Source organism: Vanacampus margaritifer, chromosome 5, assembly GCF_051991255.1.
Source record: "Vanacampus margaritifer isolate UIUO_Vmar chromosome 5, RoL_Vmar_1.0, whole genome shotgun sequence".
Classification (NCBI taxonomy): Eukaryota; Metazoa; Chordata; class Actinopteri; order Syngnathiformes; family Syngnathidae; genus Vanacampus; species Vanacampus margaritifer.
Genome location: NC_135436.1, coordinates 11,952,819 through 11,974,429, shown reverse-complemented (window position 1 = coordinate 11,974,429; position 21,611 = coordinate 11,952,819). Strand labels below are relative to the sequence as shown.

The following is a 21,611-nucleotide window of genomic DNA, read 5'->3' as shown; positions in this document are numbered from 1 at the left end:
TGCCATTGCCACAATTGATGAGGCTATGCTACAGCGAACATGGCAAGAAATCGAGTACCGTCTTGATGTGCTTCGTGCAACTAACGGTGCCCATGTAGAAGTGTATTAAAAGAGGTAAAAATAAAAATAAAACTTTAATAAACGCTGAATACAATAGAACAAATCTAAATAAAATATCTAATCAATTGCATTTTTAATACATTTTTGAAATGGTAAAGAGACTTTATGGACACCCTGTACATCCCAAAGCCACTACATCAGAAACATTCTAAACATCCAAATAGTTGTTGTTGTTTTTTGCAAGCAATACCACTAATTATTTTCCCAGTGTAATACACCAAATGTAGATAATCTTCATATACAGGACAACCAAACATAAAGCTAGGACCTAATTCTTCATACTGTAAGAGTATTTTTTAGGACATCATTTTTAGTAGTTCTTAGTATGTATCTTCACTATTTTAGTTCAGTGCACCAGTATTGTTAATCAATGTAGCCGCAAGGGGGCACAAGCCAGTGTCTTCTTGTGCCGGTCTCAAGCCCGGAAAAATACAGAGAGTTGTGTCAGGAAGGGCATCCGACATAAAACTTTGGCCAAATCAAACTTGCAAATCAAAGCCGGCCCGGGTTAATCGGTGCTGTTGATCTACAGGGTGCCGGTGGAAACTGGACTACTGTTGGTTGAAGGAGAGGAGGAAGGTGTGTTCGTAGGAAGAAAGAGAAGAGGAACACCTAGAGTCTAGGACTGAAAGTAGGGACTTTGAATGTTAGAACTATGACAGGAAAAGGTAGAGAGCTGGATGACATGATGCAGAGGAGGAAGGTGGACATACTGTGTGTTCAGAAGACCAGGTGGAAAGGGAGCAAAGCTAGAAGTTTAGGAACAGGGTTCAAGTTATTCTATCATGGTGTAGCGAGGAAGAGAAATGGTGTAGGAGTTATCGTGAAGGAGGAGTTTGTTAGGAACGTCCTGGAGGTAAAAAGAATGTCAGATAGCGTGATGAGCCTGAAGCTAGGAATCGAAGGTGTGATGATCAATGTTGTTAGTGGGTATGTGCCACAGGTGTGAGCTGGAAGAGAAGGAAAACTTTTGGTTGGACCTTGATGAAATGATGCAGAGCATCCCCAGAAGTGAGAGAGTTGCCATTGGTGCAGACTTCAATGAAAATCAGGAAACAGATGTGATGAGGAGGTGATGGGCAAGTTTGGTATCCAGGAGAGGAACGCAGAAAGACAGATGGTGGTTGACTTTGCAAAAAGAATGGAAATGGCTGTGGGGAATACTTTCTTTCAGAAAAGGCAGCAACATAGGGTAACCTACAATAGTGGAGGTAGGAGTACACAGGTAGACTACATCTTGTGTAGACGGTGTAATCTGAAGGAGATCAACGACTGCGAAGAAGTGGTAGGTGAGAGTGTAGCCAGACAGCATAGGATGGTAATGTGCAGGATGACTTTGGTGGTGAGGAAGACAAAGACGGCAAAGGCAGAGCAAAGAATGAAATGGTGGAAGCTGAAAAAGGAAGAGTGTTGTATGACTTTCAGGAAGGAGTTGAGACAGGCTCTGGATGGTCAGGAGGTGCTTCCAGATGACTGGACAACTACAGCAAATGTGATCAGGGAGACAGGTAGGACAGTCTTTGGTGTGCCATCTGGAAGGAAAGGAGATAAGGAGACTTGGTGGTGGAATGAGGAGATGCAGAAGTGGATCCAAAGAGAGAGGTTAGCTAAGAAGAAGTGGGACACTTAGAGGACTGAAGAAAGTAGACAGGAGTACAGGGAAATGCAACGTAAGGTGAAAGTAGAAGTGGGAAAGGCCAAACAAGGGGCTTACGATGACTTGTATGCTAGGTTGGACAGTAACGAGGGAGAGACTGATCTAAACTTGTTGGCAAGGCAAAGAGACAGAGATGGGAAGGATGTGCAAAAGGTTAGGGTAATAAAGGGAAGGGATGGAAGTGTGTTGACAGATGCCAGTAGTGTGATGGGAAGATGGAAAGAGTACTTTGAAGAGTTGATGAATGAGGAAAATGAGAGAGAATGAAGAGTAGAAGAGGCGACTGTTGTGGACCAGGAAGTAGCAAAGATTGGTAAGGATGAAGTGAGAAGGGCATTGAAGAGGATAAAGAGTGGAAAGGGACTCAGTCCTGATGATATACATGTGGAGGTATGAAAGTGTCTAGGAGAGGTAGCATTTCTGACTGGGTTGTTCAACAGGATCTTAGATAGTGAGAAGATGCCTGAGGAATGGAGGAGAAGTATGCTGGTGCCCATTTTTAAGAACAAGGGAGACGTGCAGAGTTGTGGCAACTACAGAGGAATAAAGCTGATGAGCCACACAATGAAGCTATGGGAAAAAGTAGTTGAAGCTAGAATCAGGGCAGAGGGGAACATTTGTGAGCAGCCGTAGGCAGGCTGCAACCGGTGGAGAAAAGTGTCAGGTGTGAGAAGAGAAGAGTTCCAGCTCAAATGAAAGGAAAGGTTTATTAAACTGTGGTGAGAACAGCGATGTTGTTTGGTCTGGAGAAAGTGCCACTGAGGAAGACAGGAGGCAGAGCGGGAGGTGGCAGAGATGAAGATGCTGAGGTTATCTTTGGGAGTGACCAGGATGGATAGAATCAGGAGTACATCAGAGGGGAAGCACGTTAGAGGCTTTGGAGATAAAGTCAGAGCGGCCAGACTGAGATGGTTTGGACATGTCTAGAGGAGAGATAGTGAGTAATTGGTGGAAGGATGCAGTTTCCAAATGCCAGGCAGGAGGTCTAGAGGAGGACCAAAGAGGAGGTTTATGGATGTATTTAAAGAGGAGATGAAGGTAGTTGGTGTGAGAGCAGAGGATGCAGAGCACAGTGTTAGATGGAGGCAGCTGATTCGCTGTGGCGACCCCTGAAGGGAAAAGTTGAAAGGAAAAGAAACACCACCGGTACTGTGAATCGCAGTTTGGACACAAAGTGCACTTTTTTTTTCTTTTTACAAATAACTGTTCCTATAGGTGTCTTGATAGTCTTTTAAGTGTTCAAATATGTCAAACTAAATGGGGAAACTAGAAAGATGTGAATTCTATTTGTTAAATTCCTTTATTTGCTTAAATCCAGAAATGATATATGATATATAGTATAAAGAAAAAGCTGCACAAAAGACACACGCACGCAAGCCATTTTAAAGTATTTCTTTATTTATATATATATTTTATCTTAGTTTGGTTGATAATCTTTTTAAACATTGTTGCACTTTAGTATTTTTGTACTCAACAGAAATGAAAATTCAAAACAAAGGCAAAAATGAAAACAAAACTAAGAAAATCATAGAGTGGAGCAGAGCCGACTTGCAGAGAAGGAAAGGCTGAGATGAGTACACATACACAAGAGGGCGGCATCAAGGAGACAACAGAAAAGGAGAAATGGGTAAAAATCAGTCTGATGTGTTAAGCAGCTCTCCCCCACTCTGCCTGAATCATGTGCAGTGCTTCCCATTCACTGGTACTCAGTCTTCCTGTAGGCCCCTCAGCCCTAGGTTTAATTTTAAGTCCGACTTGCATTGTCTTTTATCCCACTCGTCTCCTCCTCCTCAGTGCTCTTCGTATCAGTGTTGGCTTGGTGCAGCAGCCAGGCAGCAAAGCTCGACAGAGGAGTCAAGGAGAGTTGGAGGAATTGCAACTTTTGGAAATGTTCATAGAATCTTCGTAGGAAGTTACAGAGTGCAAATGGAAAGCACAAGCGCAGCATGACACCAACCACTGTTGGTTTTAAAGTCATCCGTGCAGTCTGGTATTGTGCAATTGGGCCAGTATAAACATTTATAAGTACATCTGAAGGTCTTCTTTTCACTGCACCAGTTTTTTTTTTTTTTTTTAGTTAGCATTACAGAAGGAAAAATGTGACATTCAAACATGAACATAGGATAAGGGGTTTATAAGAATGTTTTGTTTTTAAAATGTTCTGCTGTGGTCCCCCGTGTTTAGTTTCCATCTGGTGGTGCTTAAACCTGCCAACTTCTTACTTGTGTATTAAAAGGTGGGCTTGTATCACCACGCTGAAAATCTTTAATTCCCATGCTGTGCATGCCCAATTTGGAATTCCTCTTTACAGACATCTTAATGTTTCCCTTTGATCGTTTAGAGAATAGTTCATAGTCCAGGTGTAGCAACAATTCCAAACGAGAAGGAACAGTCATCTGTCCAGGCGCAAGACAATATAATCAAGGGCAGCAGATTTTAAGGGTTGAAAGAGAAGGAAAAAACAGGCTGTTGTCAGTCTTCATACTTGCTATGCTTTGGATGATATGTCAAGTTCTTCCCTTTAGGTTTGTGTTTGTTATTTTTCCCCGAGTATCAAGTCTGTAGCACCCAAACTAACCCGGGACAAAGCCTATAACCTGACCCTGTATAGCCTGCCACAACCACCTCAAACAAAAAACAAGTGCAACAGCAATACGAATGACATCAACAAAAGAAATACTTTAAAAGCAACAAAAATTATTACTCTCCTCTTATTCAAGTGTCTCAATATAATAAAACAAATACGAACAATCGTTTAAGACATAGAAAGAGCCGTCTCTCTTCTCTGTCCTCTTTTGGCAGGAAATGTCAAGATTCACAAAGCAAAAAAAGTAAACATTTGAAAACATTGAAAAATAAAAACGATATAAAAAATAAAAGCATACCCAACATCTGAAAATAAAAGAAACAAATTGCAGAAATTGCAAAAGCGGTCTATACACGGCATTGCTGTACAAGGAACGGAGCAAAAATCTGGTAAAATTACCCACAATGCAATACACTGTCACAGACATGACAGAAGGTTGGGAGATAAGGTAACAGAAGGTGGGAAAAATAAGGATGGCGTGGTGATGGGGGAGTCCAAAAAGTAGCATGACACTATGAAAAAGAGGGAGAAGGAAACGGTTGTGTGACTCCAAAGTGCAGAATTCTGTTTTTTCTCTTAATTGTTGTCATTCTTGCAACAAAAATCTGTTTTTCTATAATAATGTCATCTTAATAAACATTTTACTGGAAACCGTGATAACAACAGTAACAATATTGACCATTATGTCTAACATTGACATTACTATTTGACAATAAAATATATATATATATATAAAAGAAATAAAATACAAATAAAATTTAAAAAAAAGAGGGTGACAGCGGGAATAACATAAAAAATGAGCTGGTTTGTCCTCTGTGTAAATGACACTGAGCTCGGTTCGGTCTTTGGAGGGTGCAATGGAGGCCGATTCCAAACACCAATGCAGAGATTCTTGTCCAGTCTGAAAAGCTCTGCAGTCTGCAAGTGGGAGGGGTACTGGGGTGTGCAGCTTAAGCAGTCCTTTCTTCTCCACGCCTCTCATTGAGCAAGTGTGCGCATGAATCATCACACACACAATGTGAATACTTTGGATCTGATGCAGCAGTGTGTCCATTTCTTTGTGTCGTTGGAAGTCAAACCGGCTCCCTGTGGCCAATGAGGCACAAAATGTGCCCATGGAGGGTCGAGGAGTTTGGTGAGGAGTGGGACAGCCTTGGTAGAAGAATCCACTCGTAACAAATGATGGATGTTTGTGCAGGAGATGGTGGCACTTTGACCTTTTGAACGCTGAATGCTCCAACACCCCTCCAGCAAACAGATGGCGAGCGATGGATAGATGGATGGTGGTGGTGGTTTGGCATGATGCAGCTCAACTCAAGTCAACACAAGTCAGGATGCTTGACATAGACCACTGTACATAGGATACACCGCATCCTGGAGAGAAGAATACACAAACAAGGCAACAATTTACGCTTAGTTTGAACCCAAGCATTAAAGGGCAAGTCAGACCACATTTTTATTTATTTATTTTTTTACAATTTTATGTTCTATGCAGCCCCCACTAGTCTAAATATGATATTCTGGCTAATATTGCGTTAGTAAAATACGAGTTAAGCAGCATAATCCAGCTGTTTTTAATCCATCTCAGGGGGTGGCCATTTTGCCACTTACTGACTGAAGATGGCATCAGTGTTGGTCAGGTCTCAGATAACAACCAATCACAGCGCAGCTTCAGAAATCAGTTGAGCTCTGATTGGTTGTTGCCTTAGCCCTGAGCAACACTATCATCTTCAGTCGACAGCTGATTGGCTATTACTTGAGGAGGGTGTATTTAGGTGGGTTAACAGAAAAAACAAAACTTTGTCACATTTTACTGTGTTTTCTGAAGCTGAGCTGTGATTGGTTGTTGCCTGAGCTCTAAGCAACTGTGATGTCATTTTCAGTTGATAGCAAGTGGCAAAACGGGTACATTTTGCTGCTTAACTCATATCCTACAAACATAATATTAATTAATCAGAATACCATGTTTAGACTAGTGTGGGCACATACAACATATTAATCTAAAGACAATTTTTGGGTTGATTTTCCCTTTAACTTTAACTGTGTATTTTTTTATGAACCACACATCTGCAATACAATTGAATTGAATTTCCAAATTGTTGTCCTCACGCTACAGGCTGACATTTTTTCATGAATCCCGCAGGATTCCCATGGGATGGGAATCAATTTACCTTTAAATCATGGGATTGGGACGGTACTAAAACAAATAAAAAATAATAATAAATAAAATAAAATCACAGGAGCAGACGGGAGAGGGATTATATCACTCTGCGGTTGGTCAACTATTGGTCACATGATATAGGGACGCCATCTTGTTACCCTACTGAAACCAGTAGGCCAAACTCTCTCTATACAGTATACGGCTCTGTTCTGACCAATACCTGACCTTCCAAAATGGGAACAGTATGGGAATGGAAGTCATTCTGAATGGGAGCAGGATCGGACAGGAATCGTTTTCACTGGGAGCGAGACGGAACAAGATTTTTTTTGGGTGGGATGGGACAACATTTTTTTTTTGCGTGGGTGGGATGGGAGCAAAAATTCAATCACCTTTTACTGCTCACGCATAAAAGAAGCATTTCGAATCAGCTAAAATATTGTACCTGGCCTGATTTAAGTATTACCTTACCATTACTAGACTCCAGCCTGCTCCATGCTGTACTGCAGGTCAGGGGGCTTATAGCTGAGAAGCATATCTGTGGTGCAGGAAGAGGGATAGCAGGTCGCCGCGTGGTGCTCCCCTTCAATGTCACATCCTGGTTGAAATAGATTTTATTGATGATATGGATTTTTAAAAGTAAAAAAAAAAAAATGTTTTAATTAAATTGCTGACCTGACTCTTGCCGCTGGTGCAGCTGCTGGCTTCCTGACAGTGACGTCTGGCTGAGAATGTCTGACATGCGAGCAGAACTTAGCGCCTTCCCAGCCAATAGGCTCATCCCAGACATGGGCTCAGCCTGGTCCTGGAAAATTAGTTCACAATTATCAAATTGTGTTTGAAATGGAACATACTGAAAATGAATCTTGATAAGTTTTTGGAGGCCATGGGAGGCTTTTAAAATTCCACAGGATGACAACTCCAAATTCAGTTACAGTTTGTCACTCCTCTATGGCAGTGTATAGTCACTCACATATGCATCATCACAGGTCTGGATGGTGTGATGACGCTGAAGTTGTCCTCGGGACCTGTAAACTTCTCCCTGCTGACCTCGTGAATAGCCCAAGCCATTATGATCAGGCAACTCCATAGCTTGCCCCGTCTGTCTGCACTCTACATGTTCGGCATCTGAAAAAGAAAAAAATCTGGTGTGTATGGCAATATGAATCATGGGAAAATGTATGCAAGTAAACCAACCTCTAGTTGCTGGAGGACTCAGACCGATATAGCCACATCTATGTGTCGGGGAGTTGAAGGGAGGGCTGCTGCCTCTGGGAGGACCCAGGAGCTCATGACCTTCGCCTGCTTTGGCCAGCAGGCCCTCATGCGTGTGTTGGTAGCCAGATGGTACCTCATCTTCCTCCATGCTCTCCGAGTGGGTCAAGCTTGGACAAGGTGCTTGGGCAGGGTGTTGTTGTGGTGGCTGGACTTCTGGCGGTCGGATCTGGAGAAGGTGGTGGTAGTGTTTGCCTGCTGGGGAGCTTTGAGGCGGCTGTGGTTCCAAATTCTCACCCTGGCTCAGCTGGTGCAGAAGTAGCATCTCGCCGTAATCCGGTGTTGTGCTACTGGGTGGTGTTGGAGGGGCAGGACATGATCGGGGGCTCTGCCTCTTCAACAGTGCAGCCAGGTCCTGTGGTGGTAACCGAGGATCTGCATGGCCTGTTAAAGAGTGGCGGGGGGATAGCAGCCCCTGCAGAGTAGGTGTAACATGTTGTTGTGGGGGGCGGTAGTCCAGAGGAGTTGGAGAAAGTAACGCTTGCTGTAGTGCTGATGGGGCGCCATAATTCCCCGTCCCCAATGCCCCACTCTGGTAACCCTCCAGTCCAGGGACGTTGAGTGAGGCCCCCTGCAGGTAAGGGCTATAGGAACCTAGCACTCCAGGGGCACCCCGAGTGGCTGCATCACCAGAAAAAAGGTGCGGATTGAACTGAGCCTGGTCATAGGCTGATGTGAAACGTCCGAGGCTACGACTGGAAAGAACGAAGGAAAAAGGAGATATTTAGCAACTAGATTATGAATATCACATCAGGCCTCTGCACACTAAAATTTAACTGTGGTTAAAAAATGTGGAGCAGGTCACTACATCACTCAACAGGGGAAAGTATCAAAATGTGTCAGGTTCTTGCTTACACAAGTCTTCACTGAGAAATATATGATCTTTCCACAGGATTTCTGGGTAAGCATTTTTGCAAGGGTGGTTACACATTCTCTCAGTGAAGGCAGAACAGGGATGTAAATGTCTGGAACACAATACAAATCTCCTACTGTAACTATTGACACTTCTACATACATGTGCTGCTACAGCACATACTGTACCATCCACTCACCAAATAAATGGAGGTGGTGAAAGCGCTGCTGTTGTCATCTGATCAATGTCCATGAGGTTTTTCCTCTCAATGTTTTGTCAGTGATGGTAGCTAAAGTCGAAGTTACCTGTACTCATGTGTGTGTGTATATATATATATATATATATATATATATATATATATATAAATAAAACGTTTACTCTAAGTGACAATGTTATTGTATGATTAAGATGAACTTAAAAAAAAATGCTCCAAACATGTAAAACAGGGGTCCTTTGGAATGAAATGGGCCCATTCAAGGGCCTGAGGTTAGCATACGTTGTGAATTAGAACACTGAGAGCCCTTTGACATTGTAGGCTTTTGACAGTCACTGCACAGGAAGAATCATGTCACCTGTGCGATTCAGCGTTGTCTGCGCTCAGCTGCTTCCCAAGAACTCTGTGTCCACAAGGTGTAGACAAAAAGCTACCCTGTCTCTGTGGCCCAACTCCTAATTCCACTTCCTGTACCTGAATAGTCACCTGAATAAAATCAGATATTAGGTTACTTTATAATCAGTACAGACAATCAAAAGTATATTTAAGTCAGCAAGGCAAAGGCAAAAATAAGTTCTATAATAAAATACGGTCTAAAGAGCACACCGATAGACAAGATAAGACATACACTATTCACAAAAAGTTAGGAATCTTTATTTGGCTTTCAGGTGAAATTTCAGGACGAGCCTAAAATGCATTCAAAGCTTTACAGGTGAACTTAATGTGACCTTTTCTAAACTTTTGAATACACATGCCCAACTGTTAAATGTTTCAGTACTTTTTGCACAAGTTACTGTTCTCTAACAAGGAGCTTAACGGCAAAATTCACAAATGACAATGCTCCTGCTCATGGAGGTGGCATCATCAGGGACCGGCTGTTGGAGTGTACCTCAAATGGAATGGCCTGCACTTTGTCCCAGACCTGAATCCTATTGAAAACCTGTGATATCAGCTGAGTTGCCGTGTAGAGGCGCAAAACTCTTTACCCCAGAACCTCAATGTCCTGAGGGCTGCCCTTCAAGAAGAGTGGGATGTCATGCTTCAGAATCAACTTGTGAACAGCATGAGACGTCGTCATCAAGCTGTAGCAGATGCTCAAGGGCACATGGCCAGTTAGAGAGTTGAGACATTGGCATTTTTTTGTGTGGTGTAACCATTATTGTTGTTAACTTTTGTTTCAATCAATTGTTGGAGATGGGGAAAACACCAGTGCATCCTTCTACTTAAATGTCCTTCTTTCATGATATATCGCTGTAGCATTAACTTCTTACATTTTCCATAAATATCACCTGAAAGCCAAATATCCCAACTTTTTGTGAATAGTGCACCTACAAAAATTTGAAGCTGCAAATATTACACAGTTATGATTATTTCCTTAGAGCAGAAAGAATATATTTTGTAAGTTTTGTTGGATGATGGATATATTTGAATGTGTTATTTACTGCTTAGGCCAGTGGTTCATGAACCAAATGATTCATGATGATACACCCTGCTTGGCTATCACTGGTCATATTTTATATTTCAACAAAGAAAGGTTCGGTGAATGCACATAAGACACTGGCGGGGTTCAGTACCTCCCCAACAAGGTTAAGAACTACTGGTTTAGGCTGAAATAACAGAGCAGACCTGAATATTGATCAGAATGCTTCAATGTGTGCCGATTTAATTTAAAAAGTTAATCTATAACTAAAAATCATGATTGTTTAAAGACGAACGTGCAGATCCGGGAATCGTAACCCCTCCCTCCCCTAAAAAATCAGTACATGAGGTAAATTGCAGGAGTGAAAGGAGGGGAAGATAATTAAATGGCTTATAGTCCAAGTAGTTTAAAATTTCTGGTAATTAAAAACCTCACTTGTTGCTGTTGAGGTACACCCTGAGCCAATGGGACAGAAGGGTGTACAGATGTTGACTGGTGATTGGCTGGTATAGACACTCTTGGAAGGCCTGTGGAAGGTGGGCTACCACTCTGGCCCTGGTACAGCGAAGGAGAACCATGTTGATACGGTACTGAGGTTGGACCTAGGGAGGATGAGAACAAAGTCACAACATTTCACAGGGAACAAAAATATACAGAAAATTGAAACGGTGAAACTCTCCTAGATTAATTATTGAGGACCGCATACTATCCTTTACAAAATAAAACTGACATACAATGTATACCACCAACACTTGTTTAGAGGTTAAAAAGCTAATAAGCATGTTTTAACCCCTTTTTGGGACTCAGTGAGTGCATTCCAGAATCATGGTGCCATTGCTTGGAAGACCCCGTCGAGCTTGGTCCTGGGCTGGGTGGAGGTAGGGGGTGTTGGAGGACGGGAGACTCTTTGTGGTGGTGGGTGGACTGAGAAACTTGCTAACATATTAAGGGGGCACTGCCACAGAGACGTTGGTGAATAAACAGGCATAATTTGTAGTGGCTAGGTAGCCAGTGTGGGGGGGACTGCATTACACTGCTCCTCGGTGTGGTCATAGTTGGTAGTGCAGATCTGGGGTTTCAGTAGAGCATCAACAGTGGAAAACAACCATTTTGTAGTCGCAGAGCGGTTTTTCATTCTGCCAGAGTGAAATTGGGATCTGGCTGTGGCTATACCAACTTAGAGTAGGCTTTTTGGTGGTGGCCATTCCAGAGAAGGAGATTGCTTTTTTCTTCAGCGGTGCATGGGACTCAAGAATTTCGTCTAGGCAAGAGGTGGAGAGTTCAACTAGGTAACTGGCTATCTTTGAATTTGCAGCACTAGTGGCTGAGAGTTTTTGGATAGCCATGTTCATACAGAAGGGGTGAACACCCCCGTCCCCTTCTCTTCTATGTTGTCATGCAAGAGGCTTCAAACAAGGTAAATAGAACTCTGCACAAAATTAAATAAATAAATGTCTGAACACAAGACTAATTCATAAAATTACTATGCAGATATTCAACACTTAAATTATGTATATATATTGTTTAATTGTAATATTCTAGTGTGTGTTATTCTTGAGAAATTACTGTACTAACCATGCCCTTGCATTACAGAGCCAGGTGGAGAATTCTGATTTGGCTGTCTGAAGAGGTGGTTGCTCGGATGTGTTGGCGGAGGACTAGATGGCTGTATATGCAGCCTGAGGGAGGACGAGAGAGAAAGTTGGAGAGAATATAGATACAGCAATTATGCAACACTTCTATCGAGAGCTCTGCACCACAGTATCACGATCATTGTTTGCTGGTTGCACAGTAGGGCAGGGCTCGAGACTGCGACGGCCAACTTTTCAGTGTGCTGGTATAAATTTCATCCGGCCACAATAGCGCAAGTATATCTTTTAATACTCCCTTCTGCAGTCTCGTTGTTTATAATGTGGTGGAAAGTTGTCATTTTCACTACTATAGCCAGTCTCTTCCTCCTGGAGGCACCGGTTGCAATGAGAGAGCGGCGTCGCCTTCTATGTGTACGTCGGACCATTTTTTCAAAAGTTCGGTTATTCAGAGTGCCACAAAAAAATAACAAAATAAAAATAAATAAGGAGTGCCGGAGTTCGCTCTGAGCAATACACGTCAGGCAGTACAAATGAAAATAGTTCAAGCTCGAGTTGCTGATTGGCTTATTGCTTATGGTGCGTTCGGAGCTGCCTTACGTTATTTGGACCCGTAAAAAGCTCTACTTCTGCTGCAGGAGTGGCGTAAAAGTACTAGCAGCAGTATCTTCCTGCTCAAGGCAAAGCTTGAGGGAAACAAATTCTGGTAATGTTTTGTTTCCCCAACTTGTGTTAAATAAACAAAATAGAAGACTACATATAAAGTCTTGTATTCCGTTTTTTTATTTCCAGTTTTTAAAGCAACCCACCACTGAAAATGAATTGTCCTTTATTCGATTAGACAGCGTGTATTAACATTACGTTTTACACAACATCCCTACCTTAGTTTCAATATTTTCAGAGTCTGATTTGGTCATGCATATAAATGTGTGCATAAATTTTGGTGAGGATCGATCACTTTTTTCGGATGTAGCATGCATGTAGCATTGGAGACCAGCCGGCTGCATTCGCCAACCACTGCCACTGTAAATGAATGAATGAAGAACATATCCTGAGATGGTTAGCAGTGCTATCTAAATTAGGTATGGCTTTTTTATATGAAAATAGACCGGGAAACAAATTAAAAATGAACAGTGGAATGTTACAGCACGTACTACATCATAGTAATTAGGTGAACTGCTCAAAACGGCGCTGCACATGTAGGGTATGTCATTATTTTGAGACTTAATCGGCTTGAACATTTTTTTCCCCACTGAATCAGAAGTTATTGATACTTGCACTATTAATGTTTAAACACATTGCCTAATCAAATGAAGGACAATGATTTTTCGTGTGTATGTGTGTGTGTGAATATCTTGAAAACAGCATGACATTTGTCTAAAAAATAAATGCGTGGGCCAGCTGATCCACAAACGCACCATCAATGATTCACAAACAGAATTGAAGATTTACAATTAAGTCATGGTAAATGCACAGAATTTCACACACATAAAAAAACTAATTGTAAGCTGATATATTTGTTAATATGAAAAGTGTGAAAATTGTTTTGAGACAAATAATAAAAAATTACTTTGAGACAAATACTCACCACATTCTACTGTATAAGACATTGCCCGATGAGTTAGGGTTATGTTCACATAAAGCCAAAGACTTTGTTTTTTTTAAGTCTTCTTTTAAAATTGTAATAAATAATCATCGTTTTGTCAGCCACTGCTTGTTGCAGACAAATTTCTATCTTGTCTATATACGTTACCTTTGGAGCTGGTGGGTTAGGTGACTAGGATGACTCTCTCCATGGCCTAAAGACAGTCCCTGTAGAGAACAAATTTGCAATATTTGATTTTGGGAGGCAGGATGCATGCGGCGATGCAAGAGAGAGCAAGTTTTCAGTAACTACGTGAATGGACAAATAAATATAGTTTAATGCACTTTCTATCTTTAACGTTTTTGGTTGCAGAGGAATTTAGAGACTTGGCCCTTTGTTTTAAAAAATGCTGGCGTTCAGACAGATGCCATTCTTATCTACAAATATGTGATTGAATAAGCATGTGACTTTCATACCTGGATTTGCTGGTGGAGAATTTGTTGCTCTTGCTGGTAGAGGATATGCTGTTGCTGGGTGTGTTCCAGGAATCGTTCATCCTGCTGGGCCGCATACATTTTCTGGAGCTGTTCACACTCCTGTTAAAGGATCAGATGCTTAGTAGTCATTGCATTACTCAATAGAAATTACATTAAAAAAAAAATTAATAAGAGGGAATATTGTTGTATAAAAAAAAAAATAGACATAATTGCACTCTGAAGAGACACTAGAGTATTATCCATGACTTTCCAAAATTATGCATTCTATTGCATGAGGTTAGTCACCATGTTTTGCTGCAAGATCACGTTAGCCTTCAAAATGAAATAAAAGATTTGTCTGGCAGGTAATGCAATGACAATGAATGATTTTAAATTGGCATTGCAAATAATCCTTCCCACAATAAAGGCAGTATGTACCTGCTTGAGTTGCTTAATGAGGCTACTGTTCTCTAGATGCGTTTTGAAGGCTTGAATGGTGGCAGCGCCGTCAGAGAACCTTCTGACAGGTGAGAAGCGTTCCATAGGAAGATGAAGTGTGTTACAGTCTTTATAGCTTGATCTGAGGAAATGACCAAAGAGAACAAAAACAAAATCGCACAAGCACACAAAGGAAACACACACAAACGCACACACACGGATAACATGACATAACATAAATGACACAAACATTTTCAGTCACAGACAAGGACAAGGTACACAAACAGACAAATACAAATTATTAGGTATAATTCACAAAACATAGTGTACCAGATTAGTGTAACAGTAATATTTTGAAAGTTCTGGATATACATCAATGTACTTTTGGATTCAAACTCATATTTGTTCAAGGGGATGTTTGTGTTTTGCTTTTCTGTGCTTTATGTGGTAGCTGAAATAATAATAACTATTCATTCATTCATATTACACAAACAATGCTTACAATGAAGCTATGTGCTTCATTTGCATTGTGCTCAAAACTTTTTATTTTCTTTTTTTTTTTACTCAGAGGGGATTTAGCAGTTTCCATTACTGGTCCCTCTCTTTGGTATAACCTCTTGCTAAGAATCTATTTTGAAAACTCATCTTAAAACATGTTTTTTTCTTCTTCTTTTGACTCGGCATTGTTTTAGTGTTTTCTGATTTGATCTCATTAATTTATTTTTTAATGTCTATTTTTAAGTGCTTGGTTTTTAGTTTAAGAAGAGCACTTTGCATGAATCCATGGTTGTTTTAATGTGGTATATAAATAAAGCTGAGGTGAGAATTGCCAGAATTAATTTAGAGCATCAGAAGCAGCCAACCATCCTTCGTTTTGTACTGCACGATGCCCAACCAAACCTCTGAATTAGCTTCAAAACTAAAATGTTGGTTGTGTCTAATAAGGAGTACTGCAGAGGAGAGACGAGCAACAGAGATTAATTGATTTATATATAGACATACTGTACACAGTGGAACCAAAAGTTATGTATACGTCTCTGTTTACAAACAATTTGCGTTATGCCCAAAGTTTTTGTACAAAAAGTACCTCTATTGTAACATAACATACTATTTTCAGTATAATAACTGTGTCGGCATAGACAAGCGGATGGAGCTATGTTGTGCTTTTTCGACTGCATAACCAACACTGGCAACATGCATAACGCATTGCTGTAAATTGAAAGACTGTTATACACTTGCACGTCAGAAGGCGGATATCTGTTGAACAATGCATATGGAGGCTAGCCTGGCAAGCCACACCCACTTTCTTGAACGAAAAAAGTGAGTCTAGAAAGGGTGCAATTGACCACGACTCAGCCCAGTTCGAAATGGACGGGCAAATCCACCCATCCATCTATTTCCTCAAAGTCGTTTATTTGCTGTGAAGTATTCGTCGTGAGCAACGTTACTCTTCGGCTCCAGAAGTCTATCATCACACAAATTATCATGTTTTTACCGCAACAATGACGCAAGTCATTCAGAGCTGTCTGTCGCTTTTCGAGTAGTTATGTTAAATTTACTCCTTATCTGCCCATCGCTGTTTACTCACAGACTTGCATATGAATATTACGTCAGTGTCACACACTGGTAAAAAAAAGAAAAAGAAAAAAAAAGGCTTTGAATAACGTAGTTTAGGCGCTTAAATGCCTTTAATGATTTAAATGAGAAACATTCCCTCGATTTATGAACATTTCAGTTTATAAAACCGGCTCACTGAACCAATTAAGTTAAATATATAGAAATGCATGTGCCATGCATCTGTGTGTGCACGTGCACTGCCAATCTTGTTAGTCAAAGGCTAATATTTGTGGGTGTATTTTGTATGTCATGTAAGGATATAACTGTCGTGTCATGAAGCATGTATATCATTGCTGGGTTGACAAAATTTACATCAAAAACAGCTTCTTGATGTCCACAAAAGGCTACCTGGATAAGTTGTAGCTCAAAACATCAACAAGATCAAGAAAAGGGCTAACAGGGGAGAGCATGTGTCTGTTGTAAGTCAACCAGGGCAAAACACCAAAAACGACATTGTAATGAACTGAACAAAAATGTATATAAAATCCACAACAAAGCTTTCAAATTGAAGGAACTGCACGGTTGCTGTGGCAATACTTCACATTAAACATCATCATAAAAAAAATTATAAAAAAAATTGACGTAAAAGGTGTGGTAATTTTCAGCGTGTGATCTTTGATAAATATGCTGTTCTCTAACTACAGAGATAACAGTCTACAATTTTGAGTCAGTTTGTGCATAATACAGCACAGAGTGGATGCATCCCCTCACCGGGTGTGTGTGTCAGGGGCCCAGCCCACCCTCTGTCGGGGGCCCTGTGACCGCTGGGGCTCTGCCAGGGGATCGCCATGCGATGTGCTCATGAGTGCGTGCGTCGTGTGCCGCTTGCAGCGGTTCGCCAGGTACCTGGGCCGCAGGGAGGGGGGGGATGGGGGTGAGGGTGGGAGACAGGAAGCAGTGCTGGTCAGCTCACTGCCCTTGTTTGCTAATAGAGACAGGGGGGAGGCCCACCCATTCCCACCACTGCCAAAAAGGGGTATCATAACATCTTGCCTAACTGTAAAAAATTAAACCACAGATGGATGTTAGAGCTTATGAGCACTGTATACCACAATTAATGAATAATCTTTACATTTAAGGCTTTGCAAGCTTAGAGTTAGCAAAGCTGAATGAGAAAGGGTGGGGAAAAGTATAATTTTGCTTGTACTGACATTGGAATCAGATAAAGGAGGCTTTAGAGTTTGGCTGATTGAGTTGAGAGCCAAAGAGGAAGGCACTTGCACGATGGTAAAAGGAGCAGAGACAAGGTGAGCGCCACAGCAGAGTGGTCAGCACCCGTGGGAAAAAGCAAAGCAGCCTAGAGGCACACACTCCCAGCAACCCAGGCCACCAGCAAAACACACAGTAACTGCTGTACAAAGAGGACTAGTTCACAGGGCTTAACCAAATTTGCAGCACAAACCCTGTAACAGTCACAAGACTGTCAAGGTAACATGCCACTCAAACTATCCAGTTTTGACAGCATCTCTCTGTCAGAACATATGTTACAAACAAAAACTGTCAGAGTCGGGTACCTTTGTACTGCTTCTTGATCTGGCTCTCCATCTGATCCCTCTTCATCCACCGGAGCAACAGCAGGAATAGGGTGCTGCGAGAGGAAAAGAGTTTCCTGGTCAACAATACTGTCCGTTAACTCTACATGGCTACTAAACTATTTGGAAACTAATCATCATCATCGACCATCAAACTACTCACTGGACTAGTAACAAGAGGTGATGGGCCCCGGGGCCTTTTCAGAAGCTGAGCATGTAGTTGGATATTGGCTCCACCATCGGAAGCTCTTCGACCCAGGGGACCCATGCCATTAAGTAATTGCAGAGTGGGTGGTTGCAGCAATGACTGCTCCTGAAGTATGGACATCAAGACAATCAATTAAAAGAATAGTTAATTTTGGCACCAAAACTATGTCACGGTCCCTGCAAGTTATCTGATGACTTAAGGAGACTTCTAAGCCTTATCCTTATCTTAATGACCACACCTTGTACTCCAACTGCTGTGTAGGCTGTAGGCTCTGTGTTGGCATGAGAGTGTGCATTTGTCCCATCATAGGCGCGAGTGGAGCAAAAGGGGGCTGGGGCACAGCTCCCCGGGGGAAACCCGGTGGCAGTTTCTGAAGGTCCTCTTGCATTTCAGTCCTACAGTAAAGAGTACAAAATAAATAAATAAATAAAGTCAACAGATTTTTTAATCAATTTAATCATGGCAGACAAATTAAATTAAAATTTATTAAATTAAAAAATTTGGGGGACAAAATCGAATTAACCCTCTCAGTCATCATGCACATTTCTGCCATATGTATGATCAAGTAAATATGCACAAAGCCGATCCTGTGAACTACCTGAAAATGATCGCAATCTTCGATCTCGATTAGTGATGCACCGAATATTTGGACACTAAAAATTTCCGCCGAAAAAAATATGCATTTTCGGCTTATGGCCGAAATAAAATTAAAACCGAAAGAATATGGCCCAAAGAGGTTGTTGTGGTGACGCAACTCATTCACTGCCATTGACGGCTATAGACGTCAAAAATTCATTTGAACTATTTTTATTAGTTTAACATTTTTGCTAACAAAAGTATGAAAACCTAGATTTTTTAAAATTGTACATTCAGAACAGATATAACATTTGTGATCAATCGTTAGTTAACTAGTGATATCATGTGATTAATTACAATTAAAAACAATTATCGCATGACGCCCCTAATTTAAAAAAATATATTAAAAATGAGGGGCGTCAGACGATTAAAATTTGTAATCATAATTAATCGCATGACTTCAATAGTTGACTCACGATTAATCACAAATTTTATATCTGTTATAAATGTACAATAATTTTTTTCTAGGTTTTCATAAAAAATGAAATGGAAAAAAAATGTTAAACTAATAGAAATAGTCCACATGAATTTTTTTAATGTCTATAGTCGTCAATGGCAGTGAATGAGCACCAAAGTTGTGCTTGATGGTGGGTAAAAAAAAAAAAAAAGATTTACCGGTATGTTGGTCTTATTCTTTTATAATCACAAATACTTAGCATGGCGGGTACGATTTCATTGTTTTCCCCAAATCATTATTTTTACTTCCCCTCTCACAAAAAATGACATTTTGTTTTTCAATTGAGTTAGCCATATTACGGCCACATTAATGGTTGAAAACGTTTTAAAATGCTTTATCTTGGTCTAATTTTTCTGGTCTTTCTTCTTTGTTGGTCTCAGAAAAATATGGCATTTTAACAGTGATGTATAGATTTTTTACATGTGTAATTATATGTAGCCATACAACCATCAAGTTGATCACTTTAGGACTAAACATCGAGACTGGTTCAGTATTATTCAATACTTGCTACTGTGAAGCAGTTTTTAACCCAAAATTTCAATAATCATTCTGATTCTAGTGTGAATTGCGTAGTACCCGGCGATTCGCTCTGTATCACAATTCAAGGTCACGATTCGATGTCGATTAATCCCGATAAAAATCTATAAATTGATTGCGATTTTTTTCTTTCCTTTATTTTTACTCAGATTTAGAAAATACTAATCAGTAGACTTGTCCATGTACACTGTAAGATTTGTCTGAAAATGTATTTATTTATCTGAAACTTCAGGCTTATAACTGAGCTACTGTATTTAACAAACAGGTTGCAGTCTCTTTCATGTTTGAACAGCCCTGAAATTTGTATTGTTCCATTAATAGAACATTCTTCCATGCTTAAAGTGTAAACCCTAACCCTAAGTAAGACGTCTTGTTGAATATTTCCATCAAAAATTGATGTTTAAAAATCGATTTGGCCGCATATAGAATCGAATCGAGAATTGTGCACTGCAAGATCGTGATATATTGCCGAATCGACACCCCTAGATTCTATCCATCGACGCTCACTCTGAAGATAAACTGCAGCCAATCTCAGTTTACAATGGGTGAGAAGCAAATTAACAGGACACTTATACTGAACTGTAGGCAAATAACTATTCACACTTACATTGACAACTATGGGCAATTTAGCATCTTTAATTAGCCTACCATTTTGAATGTTCGGCTCAAGCTGTGACCCTCTAGTTACAAATTCCGTCCTTAAAGATGAGCTACTGCCACCCCAGATGACAGATATAAGCTTTGAGAGGAACAAGGATCCATGGCCAGTTATTATCACCAACAATGCCCTGTGGTGATATTTGTGGCAATAACAAACTGCAGAGTGAAAGGATATCACTGTGTTACCTTTGGTCTGGTACACCCACAGTGTGCCGCCTCATTGAGAGGTACCGAGCCATGGCTTCAGGAGATGGCTCTTCGCCTTCATCACTGTCGAGTGCCATATTGCCATCCGGCTAAACAAGAAACACACATATTTGATGATCGTCTTTGATTCTTTGTTTAAAATAATAATAATAAATCTTAAGTATATATTCAGCATTATGCAATTTGACTACACTTTAAATGTGTTGTCATTGCCCCATTTCAAAACGAGTTCTAATATACGTGCATATTTTACTAATTGGGAATCTGTTTGAAGTCCTAGTGTTTAACGGTCATATTTATGATGTCAGACATTCATACTACCGCCGGTAGTTAAAGGGCCAAGCTGTCATATGTGGCTTATAGTGGGAAATATCACGAGATCTAAAATGTTAAAATTCTACCTTAAATCATAATCATTTTTTTCTTCATATTCACTTTTACCATTTTTGAGATAACCCAAGGATAATTGGCATGACATCAAAGTTAAGATTTAGCTAGACAAAATGCTGATAAAATGTGCAAACGTGTGATTACAGAGCATCCTCTACTCACCTCAACAATCTGGTTCTCTGGGTTGATAAGCTGGACATGAGGAACCGTTATGCTAACTGGATTACCCTGTGGATCCATCTACGCAAGCAGGAGACACAAAGGTCAGGTGAGGATTGCACACATTTTTAATACGATCCTCTTAGAGGAGGGGGATTGACACATTGGCTTAGGTCAGTCACCTCCATATAGCAAAAAGGCTTTAAAGCTTTCACTACATTGATAAAACAGGCCACGTTGGTTGAATAGTAAAGTGATGGAGAAACTTAACTCATGATTTCTTCTTCTTTTTTTTTTTAAACCTCAAAAAAAATCACCCTTTACAATAGCAGAGGTGACAAAAAAGCCTGCTACAAGACCAATATTCTGCAAGGTGTATAAAGTGGAGCCCTTAAGAAATAAAAGGTAACTATCTCCAAAATACAGCCCTGTCATGTTAACACAGACATTTTGCTTAAATAAATCCCTTAAGTAAACAGTGGAACCTCTAGAGTTAAGGGACCTAAAGGGTGAACAAAATTGATTCGAATAAAGATTTGTTGAACAAAAAAAAAAGCCTCACAAGTCTCACAAAACCTTAGTTTAGGTTAAAATGTCACTATGAAGATGTGGCAAGAATGCCATAAATCTCATAAGGCTTGAAACGATGACACAATCTGCAGGGTTTTTTGGGAGTGGGGGTGTTTTTCATGTATCTAATATTTTCTTTTCTTTACAAATGACAAGTTGTGGACTCCTGTATATTCACTGCTTGCCATTCACAAATTCACCAATTTGTAGATAGTTTTGGAATCTATCCTGGAATGTATCCTTTGTAATATGTATGCATGTATCTT

General features: G+C 40.5%; 1 protein-coding gene across 2 annotated transcripts in view; it reads right to left on the bottom strand.

Annotated features, from left to right (window-relative positions):
* Positions 1–3,154: 3,154 nt before the first annotated feature.
* sik3 (SIK family kinase 3) overlaps positions 3,155–21,611 on the bottom strand; it is a 33,232-nt gene continuing 14,775 nt past the window's right edge. The window contains exons 10-26 of one of the 2 annotated variants that reach the window (XM_077565712.1): positions 20,779–20,856; positions 20,206–20,315; positions 17,968–18,124; positions 17,685–17,834; positions 17,504–17,577; positions 16,701–16,835; positions 14,373–14,514; positions 13,935–14,054; positions 13,627–13,685; positions 11,860–11,963; positions 10,720–10,886; positions 9,223–9,350; positions 7,720–8,492; positions 7,496–7,650; positions 7,198–7,327; positions 6,994–7,120; positions 3,155–5,738 (exon numbers count right to left, since the gene is read on the bottom strand). In XM_077565712.1, coding sequence (XP_077421838.1) covers positions 6,999–7,120; positions 7,198–7,327; positions 7,496–7,650; positions 7,720–8,492; positions 9,223–9,350; positions 10,720–10,886; positions 11,860–11,963; positions 13,627–13,685; positions 13,935–14,054; positions 14,373–14,514; positions 16,701–16,835; positions 17,504–17,577; positions 17,685–17,834; positions 17,968–18,124; positions 20,206–20,315; positions 20,779–20,856 — 2,604 coding nt within the window. In that variant the 3' untranslated portion in view covers positions 3,155–5,738; positions 6,994–6,998. The remainder of the gene's footprint in view (positions 5,739–6,993; positions 7,121–7,197; positions 7,328–7,495; positions 7,651–7,719; positions 8,493–9,222; positions 9,351–10,719; positions 10,887–11,859; positions 11,964–13,626; positions 13,686–13,934; positions 14,055–14,372; positions 14,515–16,700; positions 16,836–17,503; positions 17,578–17,684; positions 17,835–17,967; positions 18,125–20,205; positions 20,316–20,778; positions 20,857–21,611) is intronic. The other variant, XM_077565715.1, reaches the window with a different exon arrangement.